Raw genomic sequence first — 20242 nt, 5'->3', positions numbered from 1 at the left:
AGGTTATTAGAGTCCATAGATGGAGAAAGTGCAGAGGAACAGCGGAGAACTAGCAGGAGAGAGTCGACCGACAATAGAGCGAATTAATTAGTGATGCTATCATGCCTTCATCAGTCTATGAGGACATGAGAAATCCACAGTGAACGGAAAGAAAGAGGGAGAGAGAGACTGACAGCCTGATGTTTCATTGAGGAAGTAATCAGGTGCCAGTAGTGTGTGTGTGTGTGTGTGTGCATGTGTGTGTGTGTGTGTATGAACATGTATTATGGTGGGACCTGAAAGCATGAGCATTCATACATACCGTTTGACTTCTGTATTTTGACATACTTCTTAATGAAAATGAATATTCAAGAATTTTTTTTTCTTGAACTAGAAATTTTTTAAAAAGTTGTACTTTAAGATGTAATTCTATTTATTTGTTTCACATAAATATTTTGATTTCATTTAATAATAATAATAATAATAATAATGATTAATAATAACAATAATAATAGTAATAATAATTAGCCCTGTCAAATTGATTAATCGCGATTAATCGCATTTAACATAAAAGTTTGTAAATATATAATATTATAATATGTGTACGTTTTATATATATATAGATATATATGCACATACAGTATATATTTACTATTTTTTATGGTAAATGCGATTAACCGCTTTGACAGCACTAATAACAACAAAAATTATTATTATTATTATTTTGAGAGGTTTTTGACATTTTTTTTCATCTAGAATAATATGCGCTGATGAATTGTGCACAGTAAGTCAGGAATGTGTTTTATAAAAGTAAAGCGGAAAGGGTCACATTTGCATACCATTTTACTTTTATCGTTATTTATTTTATTTATTTATTTATTTATTTATTTATTTTTATATTATTATTATTATTATTATTTTTAATAGTTCTAATCAGTTCCAAGGTAATTTTATTTTATGTTTTGCATTCATTTTTATTTAATAATTAGAATAATATTAATAATTCTTGGTCATCTTCTTATTTTGAGGCCTTTTTGATGTTTTCTTCATGTAGAATAGCTTGCACAGATGAAATGTGCATGATAACATTAGGAATGTGTTTTCTGAAAGTAAACAGGGACGATTTTGATTTCACATTGAATATAATGTATGCTAAATTGTAGTGATGTTGTAGAGGTCTGTGTCGTCATAGCAACGGTGTAGGTGGTTGTATGACATGCAAGTATAGAAGCAGGTGTGGCCTGCCGCAGTGTCTGTGTGTGTGTGTGTCTGAGAGAGAGAGAGAAACACACACACACACACACACACACAGAGAGAGAGAGAATGATGTCTGTGTGGGTATGTTTGCAAACCTAAGACATAAACAGAGAGACAGAAATGTGATGAGAGGAAGGTGGGCTTGCTTGTTGTGTCGTCCGGGTGGGTCTTCATCTCATTTCTGAGCTACAGTTACTGTAACTAAAAGCCTTCTGGTGCTGTATGTGTGTGTTCTGACGTGTGAATTAGTGTATTAAGAAGTGGCTTCTGGCATTTGCGTTATGCTCTGATGCACACACTTCTGCTGGTCTTAGCGATTAGCTAAATAGTATCTCAGAACGACCTAGACAGCATTTTAGGACAATTAAATCGAACAATTGAACGTGTCTGGGCAGAAATGTTTTGTAGCCACTTAATTATGTTTTGAGATGCCACCAGTATGAGATGTCAAAGAAGCACTTTTTATGTTTTAAATTGGCTGTTTCCAAACTGAAAAATGATGAGGTATCAGGACGTGTCCAGATCCAGGGGTTGCATAACATCCGTCTAGCGCAGATGTGCGCTACCTATCATTGTCAGTGATAATAACCCACAATCATGTGTGTGTGATGGTTGGCTGAAAGAAGGAAATTGGTTTTAGATATAAAGTTTAAGAAAAGTAAATTTATTTGCAGTTGAAAGCATTAATATTTGCCTGGTTATTTCTAAAGATCACATGATTGGTTTCAAGATCAGTAAATGTGATGTTGGAAGCCTGAAAATCAATTTCCTTCATGCAAAAAAAAAACACTGTTAAGTCAATGGCCTTTGGTTTTTGACACAATCAAGAACTTTTCTTACCTTTTGTGTGAAATATGAGTATGAATATGTTTAAAAATGCTTTCTTGGGACTTCCTCATTGGTTCTATTGGCAAATAGCACCTGTCAATCACAGAGCAGAGTTCAAGTATGAGTAAAAGGTTTTGAAAGAAGTCTCTTATGTTTACCAAGGCTGCATTTATTTGATCGAAAAATACAGTAAAAACAGATTTATTGTGAAATATTATTACATTTTAAAATACAGTTGAAGTGGAGCAATGATACATGAATTTTGAACAATACCCGTTCTTGTCTTAGGACAACTTTGATGAACTTTTTTGATCCACTTCAAATGTTGACTACTATATGCTTTGAGTTGGAAAATATTTTAAAATGTAATTTATTCCTCTAATGTCAAAGCTAAATTTTCATCATCATTACTCCAGTCTTCAATGTCACATGATCCTTCAGAAATCATTTTTTTAAATATTCTTATTATTATCAATGTTGAACACTTTTCTGCTGCTTAATACTTTTGTAGAAACTGTTGAATAGAAATATTGAATAGAAAGATTATACATATTTTGTAACATTATAAATTACTTTACTATCAGTTTTGATCAATTTAACGCATTATTTACTCCAAACTTATAAATTCTAGTGTATGTGTTTAAATGTATGTAAGTTGCTGCCTTCAATTTTTAAGTACAATCAACTTGTTTGGATGTTTAAGTCATGTCAACTTAAATTACATTAAACTGACTCCAAATTGCTTATTTTGATGAGTTAAAGCAATGTAAAAACATATGTCATAACTTATTGATCATATATTATTTTACAGATGCATTATAACTCATTACTCTTTCTCTTCTCTGTCCCTCTTTAATTCTCTTAGCAACCACATTACTGGAGTTTTAAGGTAAGATGTCTCTCCCTCTCCAGATGTATGTGCATGCATGATTATCCGTGTTTCTGCATGTACGTTTGTGTGGTTTAATGATCCTCAAGGAAAATTTCAGATGCAAAACATCACAATATATGCGCACAGTGCACTAAAACTAAACGATGCATGACACAAAATGGCACTGAATGAATGAAGTATATGAATACTTCAGCTGGTCTATGAATGGTGAAACGCTGCTCCATCATTCCTCACTGGGAGTAACATTTATCTTTAAAGCGTGCACGATGATTCCTGAAGGATCCCCAGTCAGTGCATACTGCGATAAGCCAGCAGCTCTTTTGGAACATTTTTCGTGGAAACTACATGGCAAATTATTTATTTATAGACTCTATGCATTTCCTGGAAATCCACCTTCAAGACAAACTCCTCCACAAGGTTCCAGTGAACTGACTCACCTCTATTGTAAATGCAACCTATACGACACATTGGGGACTTCTGCAGGTCTTCAAGATGTGAGAAGTGAGAGCAGCTCTGTATCTCCTATCTTTGGCATTGAAACAATGCTGGAACTCCTCCAGACCTGAGATATGCCTTTCACAGGCTCAGAGAGAGAGAAAGAGCGGGTGTTAAAGAACCCTCCAGAGCATCCTGGGCCTGATTTGGTCAAGCCGTACAGCCTCAGGCTACGTCTACTCTAATCCGGTTATATTTGAAAACGCATTATTTTCTCTACACTCTTAGAAGTACAGGTTCTATGTAGAACTCTAAAGGGTTCTTTCAAGCATATACAACCTTTTCGTGGTTCCTATCACCATTTTATGGATTTAGTTTTAATAAGTTTTTAAACAGCTCCTAAACATACTCCCCTGATTTCACAGACAAGGCTCAAGCTAGTCCCAGACTAAAATGCTTTATTGAGCTAACTGAAAGCAACTTGCACTGAAATATATTAAAATATGTCACTGCCATTGTTTTGACTCAAAATGCACACCAGTAATGTTTATAGGCATGTTAATAAAAGCTGCTTAAATGCCCTAATTGAGGCCTAATCCTGGCTTAATCTAAGCCCTGTCTGTGAAACCAGGCCACTTTGTTTCTATAAAAAATTGAAATAACCCATTAAACACGAGTATTATGCAATTATTTGAGACATTTCTCCTAATATAGAACCTTTTTGGCATAAAGAGTTCTTTAAATATTGAGTCAAGACCCCTACTATCTGATATCAGTTTGCATCTCAAGTAAAGAATGTTTAAATATTTGTACTATAAAACAAGACAAAAATACTTGAATGAGAGCAATTGCATTTTAGATCATACATGTAATGTCGATTAAGTGCGATCTAGACACACCAGTAAGTGGTGAGATGTTTTGCTATGATGGTGCCAGGAGAATAGCTTGAGAACTGTATTATGTCTGGTCTCTCGGGATCATCTCAGTGAGCTTTTATGTAAGTGATAATGTACATCCAGCCGGTTGTTATTGCAGAATAAACCCCGACGCAAAGCAGAGGTTAAATATTTTATTAGTTCACCAATCTCAAAACTTCCTTGAAGAAAAAACGTTCCTAGCAAGCGCATAGCGCTGACTTCAGTGACTCAGATGAGCCTGTGTTAGGGTTGTTTTTCGGGGAATAATAGTGTGATTGACCAATCAGAATCAAGTATTCCACAGGGCCGTGTAATAATGTTTTACGAATGCACAGTAAGATGATTTAATCATTTTTCAATGTTTCAGTGTGTAAAAGAAACTTGGAAAACGCTAGTGTGGACGGAGAGCATTTTGCAATGAAAATGCCAGTTCCGGTTGTAACAAGATGAAAGTAGACATAGCCTTAATAGTCGAATTCAACTCCCCGGAGAGCTGAACGTGACAAATCTGAAGTGTTCCTGAGATTCTTTTGAGCAAAAAACTTACCTTCAGCTTTTTTTTAGTCTGCTCTGTCCCAGCAGACAATGTCTATTCCTTTGGATGACAATTGTAAGCTCTTTGACAGGTTCTGGTGTGTGGAAAAGCATGGCTCTCTTAGTTAAATTGGCCCCAGGTGTAACAATGAGCTCACGGCATGCTGGACTACAAGAGAACTGTCCATGATACTTTCATCGCTGTTGGATTTTCTCACATGCGTATGTTAGGTCTGAATATTAATAGTGGATTTCAATAATGAATAGATTTTTAAAAATTCAACATTTTATAATTAGTTGCCATTTAGACATTTCATACTGGGCAATTAAAAATGCATTTATAGCTGGGACAAGTGTCTTGCTCAAGGACCCGGGGATGTGGCTGATGATCTGGAGATTAATGCGCGGGTTTATATCGTACTGGGGCGCTTGTGTGCAAATGACCCGAGTTTGAGGGTCGTTTCTTGATCCCTGAATCCCTCTCTAAATTGTTTCCTGTCGACCACTGTCCAATCATGTTAAAGGTAAAAAATCCCATAAAATATTTTAAAAAGGACCCAGTGTTAGCAGGACTTATATCAGAAAGTAAGATACACTACTGTTCAAAAGAGTTAGGTAAGATTTAATGTTTTGAAAGAAGTCTCTTCTGCTCACTAAGGCTGCATTTATTAAGATAAAAAAAATACAGTAATATTGTGAAATATTTTTACAATTGAAAAGAACTGTTTTCTTTTTTAATATATTTAAATTTTTTATTTATTCCTGTGATCAAAGCTGAATTTTCAGCATCATTACTCCAGTCTTCAGTGTCACATGATCCTTCACAAATCATTTTAATATGATGATTTGCTGCTCAAGAAACATTCATTATTATCACTGTTAAAAACATTTTGCTGTTTCATTTTTCTTTGGAAACTGGAAAAAAAATCAGGATTCTTTGATGAATAGAAAGTTCAAAAGAACATATTTAATTTTTTTTGCAAAAATGTAAGTCTTTACTGAAAGTACTGTACTTTTCTATATATATAATGTGTGAGTATTATGGGTGATAATCAGAGCGTGAAAAAGTTTTTCAGTCTTTCACTCTCATTAAATAAATTATAAATAATGCTAAATAAAGAATTGCTCTGTCGTGGTGCTTGCATAAACTTAATTAACTAAAATATTATTTTTAAAAATCTTAATTTAAAAATTATTATAATATAAAATTAGTGCACGTCTTGTTTTCTGTTGGTTGTACACTAGATAAAATGTAACATTTAGGCATGCATTTGTAATGAATGTATAAATGCTATTGTGCTGTATTAAAAAAGAAAGTAGAAAACACAGGACATTATAACCTATGTGTCATTTATATATATATTGTAGTAAGTATAAACACGTCCACAGAAAAAAATAGCACTTTTTGGGTACAAAATCAGTCATAGTACTTTTACTGTGTTTATCGTACTTTTACGATAGTCACAATTAACTGACAGTGAGAAAAAGTAGCTTTAAGTGTTACTTTCCATAAAAAGTAATGTCACATTAGTATTTTGAGATTTATATATACAGTACCAATCAAGTTTGGGATCAGTAAGATTTTTCTTTTTTCTTAAAAAAAAATTGATGCATGTATTAAATCGATCAAGTGACAGGAAAAAAACATTTATAATGTTACAAAATATTTCTAATAAATGCTGTTCTTTTGAGCTTTCAATTCATCCAAGAATCCTGAAAAAAATGGATCATGTGACACTGAAGACTGGAGTAATGATGCTGAAAATTCAGCTTTGATCACAGGAATAAATGACATTTTTAAATATATTCACATAGAAAACAGCTACTTTAAACTGTAATAATATTTCACAATATTACCATTTTTACTGTATTTTTGATCAAATAAATGCAGCCTTGATGAGCAGAAGAGACTTCTTTTAAAAAAATTAAGAAAGGTAGTGTAAAAAGCGATTAGTTGACTTAACTTAAAAAAATCGAGGAAACCCGTTGCCTTGAAATTATTGAGTAAATAAACTTCATGCTTAATCGAAAAAATGAATGTGGAATTGTCAAGTTCACATAACTTTTTATGTTAAGCAACTTTTTTCAATTAAGCATTACGTTTATTTACTTCATTTTAAGGCAATGGGTTTACTAAAAGTGAACTGAACACTTTTTACAGTGTGTACATGTATATTTTTTGTGCATTACACATTTGCATTATTGAATGAGCTTTCAGTTCTTTATATTAAATCAAGTCCCTACAGCTCTGACATACTGCACACAACTACAGTGCCCAAGATGTCAGGCCTGGATTAACATTTTCCTCCCATGATCAATCGATCAGCAGCCTTTGACTGAGGTGAACAAGTTTGCATCCGTATGACAGCTGGATCAATATTACAAGGACTGAGTTCCTCGACTTCCCACTAGATGCTGTCTGTAAATCTCAGTTTCCAGGAAAAGTCCAGACGTGAACCAGAGTTGTCTGTCTGTCGGCTACTTTCTGGTGTGTCTGGTGTGGGAGTGGCAGATGTTAGTTGTCATGAGCGAGAAAGCTTCATATTATACTATTTCATACTCCTACAGTATATAAGCCATAAAAGCCTGATTAAATATGATAGAATCTGTCTATTATTTGATATTTTACTGGATCAAACACTCCCTTGTTGTTGTCAAGTCAATAGCAATCCCTCTCTGGCCACATAAACACACACCCAGACTTCTCAATCAATGAGCGCTGTCATGTTGATGCTGTCATGCTAATTAATGTGTTTATTAAAGGGAAATTAGGTTAATTCACACTTATTGTGAAGCCATTAACCTGTAGCCCATAGAGACAGATGAGAGAATCAATGATGCTGAGACTTTTGCATTGTGCAGTCTCACCAGAATCATATCCATAACTGCAATATATCGCCAAACTGGTACATTTATTTGGTTTGTAAATAGATGTTTGAAACTTTGAACACATTCCCGATTACATCTCTCAGGAGAATGGCATTTCAGGAGCGTTAACACCCATGGAATTGGACATGGAGGGGCACAGCTGCAAACATCTGTCCTGTCAGTCAAGACTTCACACATTCTGATTGGGTAGAATACTGATCACAGCCATATTCTTAGCCAATCAGAGGTGCAGGAAGAGTGTGGTCAAGAAAGTGTCTTATGACTGCAAACTTTCACTGTTATGTCCAGCCTCATCTCTGACCTCCACGTGTGCGTTACTAAGATTTAGAAAGCAGATATTGGTGTGAGTAGAAACATTTCTTCTTGAAAATTAGTGTTTGAATCATGGTTTTGAATTTGTCTGTCTGTTAAACTGTTTGACAATTTGGATTATTATTTCAGGACATATCTAGAACATGTAAGCTAAATTATTTAAAGTTTAGCTCTAGTGTTCATTATGATTTGTGATTGAAAATACATTATTTTATATTTTAAATATTTACATTTACTATTTACTATTTTTTGTTTTAATATACACTGCTGTTCAAAAGTTTGGGCTCTATTAAAAATTTTTTTTTAATAAATTAATAATTTTATTCAGCAAGGATGCATTAAATTGATCAAAGGTGGCACTAAAGAAATTTAAAATGTTACAAAATTTCAAATAAATGCTGTTTTTTTGAACGTTCTATCCATCAAAGAATTAAAAAATACATATCACGGTTTCCACGAAAATATTAAGCAGCAGAACTGTTTTCAACATTGATAATAATAATAAATGTTTCTTGCATCAAATCATCATATTAGAATGATTTCTGAAGGATCATGTGACACTGAAGACTGGAGTAATGATGCTGAAAATTCAGCTTTGATCACTGGAATAAATTACATGTTAAAATATATTCAAATAGAAAACAGTTATTTTAAATTGTAATAATATTTAACAATATTATTACTAAATTTTTGATCAAATAAATGCAGTCTTGGAATGCAATACAAAAATATTTGTAAAAAAATTTACACAATATAGTGTAAATCTATATGAGTAGAACAATAGCTATGAATTTAAGAATGTTTTCATATTTGGTTTGTGTCCCTTTGGTTCAGTGACAGCAGCAGTCGAGCCGATATGATCATGTTATCAGCATGATTTGAGAATGTGTTTGCCTGCATGGGTTTCCTTTCACTACTTGAGAGCGACTCCACACACACATCCTAATTTTCCCTAGACGGTCTTTTGCCTTCCCATCACAGAGGTATCATTCATTACCCTTGTAAAACTGTTCCTCCCTCTCCTGCAGGCCAGGACTCCTCGGGGCCCAGCGGGGCTCCAGCAACAGTCGCTGGGCGAGCAGGCAGGAGGGCGACTCTGTTATGCGTCTGCGGAGAGTTTGGAAAGCATGGCCGACGCTGAGCTGCCGCTGGGCTTCAGTCGCTCCAACATCCTCAGACAGAGTCTTCCACTGGCACGATCGCCCAGCCAAGCCAAGCTAAGAGCACCAGGTGGGATATACAGTGCCACATGTACACTTGTATGCCATTTTATTTCTGTTGTTTATGTTAGTCAGGCTTTCTTGCACCATGTGATTTTACCTGACCTGTTTTAAATTAGCTCAATTTTAATTGGCTAACCTCCATATAGGGTTTAGTTCACATTGTCAGTCCTCTGGAAGGACATTAACGCTAAATACTGAGATGTAGGTGTTGAAGTGAATATTGCTATGTTAATATGCTCAAAAAAGTCATATTTAAACAAATGTTTTAAATTAGAAATATGTATTATATTACTTTTAATTGGATTTACTATAAAATTTCCAATTTTTGCATTTGCCATTTACCATACTATATTGCTTAAAACCTATACATTTTGTTTTAGTAGTTTTTCATTTTAATTAATTATAAGCAAATACTTAACATTTATTTGAAATTCTTAATTTATTACTGTTCAAAAGTTTGGGTTTTAAGATTTAAGTCTTATTTTCTTAAGTAATTCTCTATTCGCCAAGACTGCATTTATTTGATCAAAAATACAGCATAATTCAAAATATTATAACAATTTAAAATAGCTGTTTTCTATTTTAATATATTTTAAATATCTTTTATTTATTCCTGTGATCAAAGCTGAATTTTCAGCATCATTACTCCAGTCTTCAGTGTCACATGATCCTTCAGAAACATTTCTGATTATTATCAATGTTGAAAACAGTTGTGCTGCTTAATACTTTTGTGGAAACTGTAACATTATAAATTATGTAAACATTATCAATGTCTTTGCTGTAAATTTATTTAATCTTTGCTGTATAAAAGTATTGATTTCTTTAAAAGTTTTTCTTTTTTTCGTATACAATTGAAATGCATAAATCTTAAACAGACTGAAATATTGGTAAAAATATAGTGCATGGTGCTATAGCAACATCAGTGTCATGGGTTTGAGGAAATGCATAAACTGTCATTTGAATCCAATGTAAAGGAAGTGTCTACATAAATATACATTTATTTTCCTGCATGAGCCATTTTTGCTGCTTAATTGAGGTAAATGTTCTGGCTGGAGTTTTTACACTCTTAGCAGTTATGCAACTCTCCAGACTGAGTCTGACTAAATCAATTATATACAGTTAGTTTGACTAATATGACTGGACAAGTGGCATTCAATATTTTGTGTAGCAGAGCGTTTCACTCTTGTATCTCTTCAGTTGTCTATTGTTTGTAACAGAGACTTACAGTTATGTGATAGTATTGTTTCTGAAATGTCAGTTAGTCAATATTAAAGTCGGCATGAAACAAAAGCTGTGATAGTGTTTTCTTCCCACTGACGTATATCCGAGTGAAACGGCTTCTGGAACAAGAACAAATGTAGGGCGGGACTTGTCAATGGGGAATTGATTGGATGGTTGTGGTTTGCTATTGGTGGATCTGATGTGAGTGACAGGTCGCCCCGCCCTCACACCAGTAAACACATCATCAGAGAAGAGATGTCGCTGCAAGAGAGAGGGGAACTTATTTTGATTAAAGATTATTTATAATCTATTTAAAAAGAATTAATGATGTGCACGGATAAATTATTTGTTTATTAATAAATCAACATCAGACTCACAGTTGTGCTGTTGTATGGAATATCAGATTTAAACTAAATATATATGTTTTGTCTTTTTTCTAGCGGTGTTGTTTTTGCAGTTTGGTGACGAGACGCGGCGGGTGCACATCACTCATGAGCTGACCAGCATGGAGACGCTTCACGCACTCATCGTGCACATGTTCCCTCAGAAACTGACGATGGGCGCGTTGCGTTCGCCCGGCACGGCTCTCCTCATCAAGGACGAGGCGCGCAACATCTTCTACGAGCTGGAGGACCCTCGTGACATTCACGACCGCTGCCTCATCAAGATTTACTGCAGAGAAGCTCCGATGCGAGACACACACTACAACGCACAGCACGCAGCCCACCCCGTACACCACGCACACATCGCCAACGGAGACCTGCGGGTGAGTGTGTGTGTGTGTGGGACAGCGGACAAAAACATGTGCTAGCTGTGGAACAAACACTTTAGCATTTATTTTATGCCAAAATGTAGGTAGCTAAAAACAAAAAAGAAACAACTATTTGGTAAAAAGATTAAATAATGGGAAAAACAATATTCATAAATTGCGTATTTTTATTTTAGATATGAATTTTCTTCATAAATTGTTATTTATACAAAGGTAATTCATGCTTTTTACCTTAAAACACAAAATTATATATATGCCTATCGCTAAAACATTCAAGATTGGGGTCAATTTTTTTGAAAGGAGGATTTATTAAATTGATTTTAAAAAAGTGTAACAAGATTTCTAATTTAATGCTGTTCTTTTGAACTTTCTATTCATCAAAGAATCCTGACAAAAAGTCATAGTTTCATCATCAGCACAACTGTTTTCAATAAATGTTTCTTGAGCAGCAAATCATCATATTAGAATGATTTCTGAAGGATCATGTGACGCTGAAGACTGGAGTAAGGATGCTGAAAATCCAGCTTTGATCACAGGAATAAATTACATTTGAAAAAATATTATATATAAATAGAAAACAGATTTTTTTGATCAAATAAATGCAGCCTTGATGAGCATAAGAGGCTTTTTTTAACATTGTTTTTCTGTCATTTTCACAGTATAATGAGATAAAGAGATGATGATCATGATGAAGAATCGCTTGTGTGTGTGTGTATGACAGAGAAAACATGCAGTAGCGCAAATCTGTTCTAATGCTGTGAATTTATCTTGTCATATGTCATATGCATTTACTTCATCCTGTCTTCCTCTTTTCCATTCTGTCTCTCTCTCCAGAGAGAGCTGGTGTACACCTCGAGGGAATCGTCTCCCACGCGTCGATTAAACACACTCCCGTCTTCCTCTTCTCCCTCTGGTTCTCCGTCGCGCTCCCAATCCCGTCTTTCTTACACCGGTGGGCGTCCGTCCTCTTACGCGGGTCCGCATCAGTCGCCGCAGCTCCACCCCTATCAGCACCAACACCACACCCACCAAGGAGGCCACGCCCCCCAGCAAGCCCACCCTGCATTTTGCTCCTCCCCAAGTGCAATTCTGGAACGGCGTGATGTGAAACCGGATGAGGAAATAACATCGTCATCGAAGAGCGTGGTGTTGCTAAAAAACGAAGCGATATACGCCGACCCGTACACGCTGGTCCAGGATCCTCGGCTCAGCGTGGCCTCACAGCAAGCTTTGGCTTACCGCCGTGGATCTGTACGCTCAATTGGTGGATACCCTGCCGCGGCATTACAGTGTGAGCTCGAGGGCGCCCTCTACAGGGCTGGTGGTCCCATATACGCAGATCCATATGCCACTATGGGTTTCCGCACCCTACCTCCAGCCTCGCCTCAGAAACTGTCTGATGGCAGGGATCCGTACGGGAGTCATCCAGGACGAGGGTCCCCTGGGAGACATGGGTTTCGTAAAGATGGCACTGTGTACATAGAGAGTCCCAAGAATCGTCCAGGAGGACCACCTCTGGAGCAGATATGTATGCTTGGGGGCCCCGGAGGAGACGGAGGGCCGATGCCAGTGTACGGCTCAACATTACCTGGAAACGAAGAAACCAGGTAAGAGTCAATTCTACTCTCCTGAAACAGCCAAAATAGCTGGTAAACTAGTCATACCACTTAAATGGGACATATTATGTGTACATAACATAAATGTGTGTCGGCAGTGTGTGGACACAACCACCCTATAATGGGAAAAATCCACCCACTCGTTTTTTTTAAATGGGATTCTCTGGGAACGTAAAAAGTTTTGCAATAGAATGCAAATGCAAAACACAATTTTTCCTCCCATCTCAATTTTTTGTCCCTTTAGGGCTTCATATTTCAGCATGGTTTGCTTCAACCCTAATTTTGACTAATTTTGTATGTGTATAATGGTATTTGGTATTTTTAGAGATCGTATGGAGGCCATGGAGAAGCAGATAGCCAGTCTAACCGGACTGGTTCAGAGTGTTTTGACCCGTGGACCAGACAGCCCGTAAGAAATCTGATCTTCAGTTCAATACCACTGAATATCACTATCAAACCTGAAACTTTTCAATGACGGTCAAAGCTGTCAACACTCATTTTAATGTGGTTCTTTTACTAATGCACATCCATCCAACTTATAATAGCATGTAAATGGTGTGTGTGTGTGTGTGCGCTCCATGAAGATGTGTTTAATATGTTTGTCTTGCAGTGAGAAGGCAGAAACAGCAAGCGACTGCTCTGCACCAGAGAGTGAGTACTATACTGAATGTGTGTGAATATGGCTTTAGCATTTGTGGCAAACACTGTTAAAATAGTGATGATCTAGAGGAGGGAAAAAGTTTGAAATAAATACATCCATTCTGACAGATACATAATCTAAATAAATAATGAATCTGTGTTGTCGCCTGTAGTTTTCTTCTTGAAAGCTCGGTATCTTTGTCCTCTGTGCATGTTCTACACAACACCACACTAACAAACGCTATCAAAATGAAAACAATGAAACATAGGCCTATCATATTAATGCTTGAACATATTAATGCATGAGCATTGTTCAGTTTATAAGGTTAATAAATTAATCTTATTGACATCAATATGTGACTGTAATGTCTCACCAAGGCCTGAACTGTTTGTGCTTTAGAATAGCTGCTACTAAACTAATTATGTTGGCAAGAACATTTAAGTGATGCGGAATAGGCGTATCAATTAACAGGTCATTAAATGAGTGAATCATGCATGGTGTTAATAAGACACAACTGTGCGGTGCGCTGAAGAATGCTTATCTAAACGATAGAAGCAGGCAGGCCTAGTCCTCGAGGACCGCAGGATGATCAGTATTATAATGATGCTCATTTGGATTGGTTTACATTAGCTAATGATTATTTGTGTTTTATGGCAATAGTCCATGACTGAGTTCATGATTTGAGTGTCAGTAATGTAAATTAATTTGAAAAATGTGTTAGTTCATGTCAGGTCTTCTAAACATTTTAAACCTGATTGAATACTGAATAAGAGACTGAATTATATTATATTAATATTATATATTCTTAAATAATGTATATTTGGTATAATAAATGTATATATATATATATATATATATATATAACCCTAACCCTATTATTTCTTTATATTTTATTTATATTAATTTTTATTTGTAATATTTAAATTTATTTATTTATTTATTAGTCTTTATTTTGTGTATTGATTATAATCTATAATAAATCTGACTATATATATATAGTATTTATTATAAATGGACTGACTTCCATTTATATTAAATATGAAGTCAGATTAATTATTAGTTATAATGAATACATTATTATTTTTAATTATATATTTTTAAATGTTTTTTATTATTTATGTTGTATCATGTTTATTATTATAATTTATAATGAATATATTATATTGTCATAATAATATGTATATATTATATTTTATTTATTTATTATATTTTATTGTACACTAGAGTGTATTATTTTGGGACAGTTAACTGGTGATATTTTATTTATTTCAGCTGGAAGGTTTAGAAAGAAAAAAGGTATATTACTGTATGTCTGGTTGTCTGTCACTTTCTCGGTTTCCCCTACATCTGTTGCATTACAGATTGTGTTGCATTGCGATTTGTGCATTGCAATTTTGCGTCAGGAGTGTGTATAGAATGTTTGTTTTCAGGGATCCCAGATCCTGGAGTTTGGAAACCCTCTGTCTATGTATATACAGTGTTTATAAAAAGTATTCTCCTTCTTTGACTTTTATTAATTTCACACATGTTTTATTTAGAATTATAAAGCACTTTGTCATGACAAGTGACAAAATTCTCAGTTAAATACATAATGATTATTATTATTATGTAGCACATAAAGTCCAGTGAGGTTTATAAGCACTGCATATATGTCTGTCTTATGGATTATCCCGGAATGTTTTTGTTGTTTGTGGAAACTCCCACTAACACACTTGAATGTCAGTGTAATGTTTTCTCTTCCTTCTCCAGTTCTTAAAAGGATCTAATACATCAGAGATTATATGACAGTGTGAATGTATATGCAAACATAAGGGTCTGAATTTGAATGTATGTTGCATGAATATACAACGTATCGTAGATGGAGTGTGTACTGAGTTGTGTTGGGCTTGTTTTTGGATGTGACTAATATTGTACAAATCAAGACAAAGAATCAGATGTCTTTTGTTGTTCTGTTGTGGTTGATATGAAAATAAGACATTTTGAGTTTAAAGTAGAATGAATGACTTATAGGCTTATGGATGATCAGATTTCACTATTACAGTACATTTTAAATCAAATTTCACATAAGTTTTATGTTTAATGTGTGACTTTTGCTGCTGTGGATTGGTAGTGTCATCACCGTCTGCGCCTCTGGCCCTGATGCCCCCCCCGCCCACTGGAGTCTGTCAGCCAATAGCAATGTCCCGTTCACAGATGCAGCTGCACCTCACTGACCTGCAGCAACACACACTCGAACTGCGCAAACAACTCACACAACTACGACAATTACAGGTCTGTGCTTTTTTGTGTACTTGTCTTTTCTCAAAACTTTGGTGTGCATTTAATCTGATTTTATTTTTTAAATATTTAATATATTCAATATTTGTAAAATAATATATATTTATCCAGTTTTTTTATTTAAATTATTAATAATAATAAATAGTGTGCATATATATATAGTATAATGTCAGATATATTTATTTTACATTTTATATATATATATTTTATATTTATATATATATATATATTTTATATATATATATATATATATATATATATAGTATAATGTCAGATTTATTTATTTTACATTTTATATATATATATATATATATATATTTTTTTTTTTTGTTATATATATATATATATATATATATATATATATATATATATATGTTTATTTATTTATATATATATATATTTATATATATTATATGTTGGCTATTTATTTAGATATTATACTTTTTGTTTATTTATTATAATATTTTTGTGCACTAGTGTGTATTATTTTTGGGGACAGCTGGTGTTATTTTATATTTAAAAAATATTACTTCTTTTCTGTGTATTTAATCTTGTGCACGTTGTGGGGATGAAATTTCTCGCTAGATGAATGGCAAAACTTCTAACTTACAACGACATCTTCATTTTGGTCTTAAGGAATAAATCTTTTTTTTTATAAATCATACTTTTTTGGAGCTTTACAGCCAATTGCATTGGAAATGTGTACTGTATAAAGTGCGTAATTTTAATATATCTATTCCTTCAAATCATATCTAACATTATTTTATTCATTCATCCAAGCTTGCATGTCTGTGTGTGTCTTACAGCTGCAAAACCAGGATTCAGTTCAGGCGTTACTGAGGCAGACGGAGTCAGATTTGGGAATGTGTCTGATCGAGGCATCTCGGACACAAGAAGATCCATTACAGCGTCAACGTCTTCTTGTTGAAGAAGAGAGGCTACGTTATCTAAATGAAGAAGAGCTTATTATACAACAGCTACAGTGAGCTCAAGCACTTGCTGAACCTCTAAATGCTGCACACATACTGAAAAACATGATTTATTTCCCTTGATGCGACGTGTTCCTCTGTGCTTGCAGTGATCTGGAGCGCTCTGTGGAGGAGATGAGGACGGGGGCGGGGCTTAACCATCATCTGGTGACAGAACAGGAAATAGAACAGAAGAGTCTGGAACTCAGGAGACTGGGAGAGACCGTCACTGACCTCAAGAGTGAGTGAGCGATGAAAAGGAGGAATCTGCACACAGTGAACTCAATTATAACTGTACAGAACCACACATTTATATCATTATCCTGGTGTCGTGTTTATCACAGAGACTCAAAAGAGTCATTCATTCTGGAGTCAGACTGCATTTGGTTGCACTGCATGTTTTTGATTGACAATAAAACCGATTCATAAGAGTCATCTGTTTGACAATCGGACTAGACTGGTTGAGCTATATGTTTTTGATTCACTAAAAAGAGCTGATTCAAGAATCAATTGTTCAGGACTCAGACTAAACTGGTCACGCTGGATGTTTTTGATTCACTAAAAAACATGTTTATAGCAGTCATTCTACTGTGAATTGGATTACTCTGGTTGTGATGTATGTTTTTCATTGACTTAAATGAATCGACTCAAGAGTCATTCTTCCAGGAATTGTAGGATACTGGTTCCGCTGCACTAAATAATGGCTTTTAAAAGTACTTCAGGAATCATAATAACTCATAAGAGTCATTCTTTCTTTAAGGAGTCGGACATCACTGGACATCGCTTGTGCTATATGTTTTTGATTCACTAAACAGAACATTCATTCAGGAGTCAGAATACATTGATTGTGCTGCATGTTTTGTTTGGAAGTCTGACTACACTGGTTAAGCTCAATATTTTTGATTTACTAAAAAAATTTGGATCTTAAGTATGAGTCTCTCAAGAATCAGAGTTTTTTATTCACTAAAAAGAACCGACTCATAAAAGTCATCAGATTACTTTGTTAACGCCATAAAATTTTGATTTGCTTGAAAACGGCTCATAATAGTCATTAGCTCTATAATAGAACTACACTGGTCTCGATATATATATTCTATGATCTTCAACAATTTCTGTGTTTAGATCAGTTCCCCAATTTACAAAGTAAGATGCGTGTGGTGTTGAGGGTGGAGGTGGAAGCCGTCAAGTTTCTGAAAGAGGAACCGCTCAGACTGGAAGCCCTGTTGAAACGCTGCAGAAATATCACCAATACCCTAACCCTTCTACGAAGGTAAAACACACACACACATAAACACTCACTCCGGCTCAGTTCCACGCCTAAAGAATTCCTCAGTGTGTGTTTGTGTACAGGCAGGTATCAGAAGGTGTGTGGAGGACACCCGATGACTTCAGTAGTTCAGTTTCCAGCGCGAGTGATGCTGATTTCAGCAGGAGCTCTGATCTAGATCTTCTCAACAGCCCCTCTCTAAATCTGCCCGACCTAGGGTGCACCTTATCAGGCACTGCCACTCTCACTGCCTCCATGGGCACTAATACCACAAACCCTGGTCTAACGAGTGCCTCTAGTATAGGTAAACTCCAGTTTTACATTCTCTTTGATGAACTGATTCTCATGCTGGGTAGTACTAATCTGGATTACGTAATCAGATAGTTTTTTAAAATACTCATTATCAGACTACAGTTACTTATTGATTACATGATTACTTAATGTGCACAAAATAGCATTAAATTATTCAGAATTCATTGATTTTCCCTAATTATTCTTTTTTATCTTTTATTTTTTACTGTTCAGAAAGTCTTACAGTTTTGTGAAATTGCAACCACAGACTGGCCACAAGTCAGGTGACCATGTTAAAATGGAAAATTGAGAAACCCTTGCATTTCCTTTCCAAACTTGAGTTTGGGAAACCCTGACGTAATGTTGTTGATGGCAAAAAATTTAATTTAAATTTTTGTTTCTCTTATTATTTTTTGATCAGTATGGATCAAGATTATACTATTCAAATAAATGTGATAAAAAAGTTAGGTCATCAAAAAGCAGTCAGATTATGTGTAATGTAATAGATACGTTACTAATTACAATTTGTATCATGTAATTTGTATTCAGTAATGGACTACAATTTGTAAGTAATCTACCCAGCACTGTTGATTTATTTAATTAACTGATATCTTTAGAGAATATGGAACATTTATTGGTTGATGGATGCAGGATAATTTGTTATTTAGTTAGATGATTGATTGATTGATTATTTCATATTTTTTTATTTTATTAAAAACATTTTTTAGGAGGTACCTCAAGTCTTTCTAACGTGCTCGGCTCCGGCGTTGGTGCCAGTCTGAGCAGCGGTGGTATTCCTGGCAGCACCACGTTGGGAAACTGGCTGGCTGGGGCCGGGGCAACAGATCCCCTCATGCCTGAACTGGACGGCACTCCCACTGGGGCAATAAAGACCAGCGGCCTGGAAGATCTGCCCATACGCAGAGAATCTGATAAAGGAGTGTCCGTGGAAGTCCGACTGGTAATAAACACACTTAGATTTTATATTAATGCTTGCATGGATGTCAGAAAGGATATGAATATTTACAGAAGGCTGCTTTTGAGGGTTTAGGAAAGATTGTGATTTTATTACGTTTATAGTTGATCTCTTGTTTCATTTTTTGTTATTTTTAATGACATCCCTCTAAAGTTGCTGATCAATGTGAATCTGTGTATCACATGTGGGTGTGCGTCTTTAGGCTGCGGAGCGAGACTGGGAGGAGAAGAGAGCCAGTTTGACTCAGTTCAGCGCTCAGGACATCAACCGTCTCCTGGAGGAAACTCAAGCTGAGCTGATGAAGGCCATTCCAGATCTGGACTTCGCTGCAAAGCAGATCACCAAACCGGCCGTCCCGCCAAAACCCCAACTATCCTCCCTCCCAGCGCCCGGTTCAGCATCCTCCACCCCCAGTTTAACACCTGAACATCAGCCCAGCAAAATCCCACCAAAACCACCCAGCAAAGACGGCATCCCACGCAGGGGATCGGGTGAGATTACAGTATTAACCGCACCATGAACTACAACATCTTCCTTATGATTTTGAATTACAGCCTAATTATATTTTTTAAAGCTTTTAAGTGTTTCTTGACTCGTTATAGATTCTCACAATTGCAAATATATCGCTTGATTGCTTTATTAAATACAAAAACTGCCTTATTTTGGCAATAGAGCTTTATGATTTGACTGATCAATAGACAGATGATTATGAATTGATTGATTGATCAGGGGAGCTGACCGTGCCACGGTATCGTACAGAGAAGCCGTCCAAGTCTCCGCCCCCTCCTCCTCCTCGACGAAGTTTCCCATCAGGCCTTGGGCTTACTACCAACAGCAGCGGAGAAGTGATCACCATAAACAAGAGTGTGAAGGTGAACAACAATTTTCAGTGTTTTTGTATAAAGTCTTATATCTTCTTAACGTTAGGTGGTGCTGTCTTTCAAATTTTTA

General features: G+C 35.4%; 1 protein-coding gene across 2 annotated transcripts in view; it reads left to right on the top strand.

Moving 5' to 3' along the window:
- The window catches only part of srcin1b (SRC kinase signaling inhibitor 1b), a 46608-nt gene that overhangs the window by 21690 nt on the left and 4676 nt on the right, over window positions 1–20242 (top strand). For both annotated transcript variants that reach the window (XM_079862854.1, XM_079862853.1), the window contains 15 exons: window positions 2930–2953; window positions 9072–9273; window positions 10928–11253; window positions 12091–12863; window positions 13198–13281; window positions 13483–13523; window positions 14785–14808; window positions 15623–15783; window positions 16596–16771; window positions 16868–16998; window positions 17880–18027; window positions 18108–18328; window positions 19044–19276; window positions 19494–19782; window positions 20021–20163. In XM_079862854.1, coding sequence (XP_079718980.1) covers window positions 2930–2953; window positions 9072–9273; window positions 10928–11253; window positions 12091–12863; window positions 13198–13281; window positions 13483–13523; window positions 14785–14808; window positions 15623–15783; window positions 16596–16771; window positions 16868–16998; window positions 17880–18027; window positions 18108–18328; window positions 19044–19276; window positions 19494–19782; window positions 20021–20163 — 2976 coding nt within the window. The remainder of the gene's footprint in view (window positions 1–2929; window positions 2954–9071; window positions 9274–10927; window positions 11254–12090; window positions 12864–13197; window positions 13282–13482; window positions 13524–14784; window positions 14809–15622; window positions 15784–16595; window positions 16772–16867; window positions 16999–17879; window positions 18028–18107; window positions 18329–19043; window positions 19277–19493; window positions 19783–20020; window positions 20164–20242) is intronic.

The sequence above is a fragment of the Squalius cephalus genome (assembly GCF_949319135.1).
Source record: "Squalius cephalus genome assembly, chromosome: 25".
Classification (NCBI taxonomy): Eukaryota; Metazoa; Chordata; class Actinopteri; order Cypriniformes; family Leuciscidae; genus Squalius; species Squalius cephalus.
Note: the sequence above shows the minus strand (reverse complement) of the source record. Positions and strands in the feature narration are given on the sequence as shown.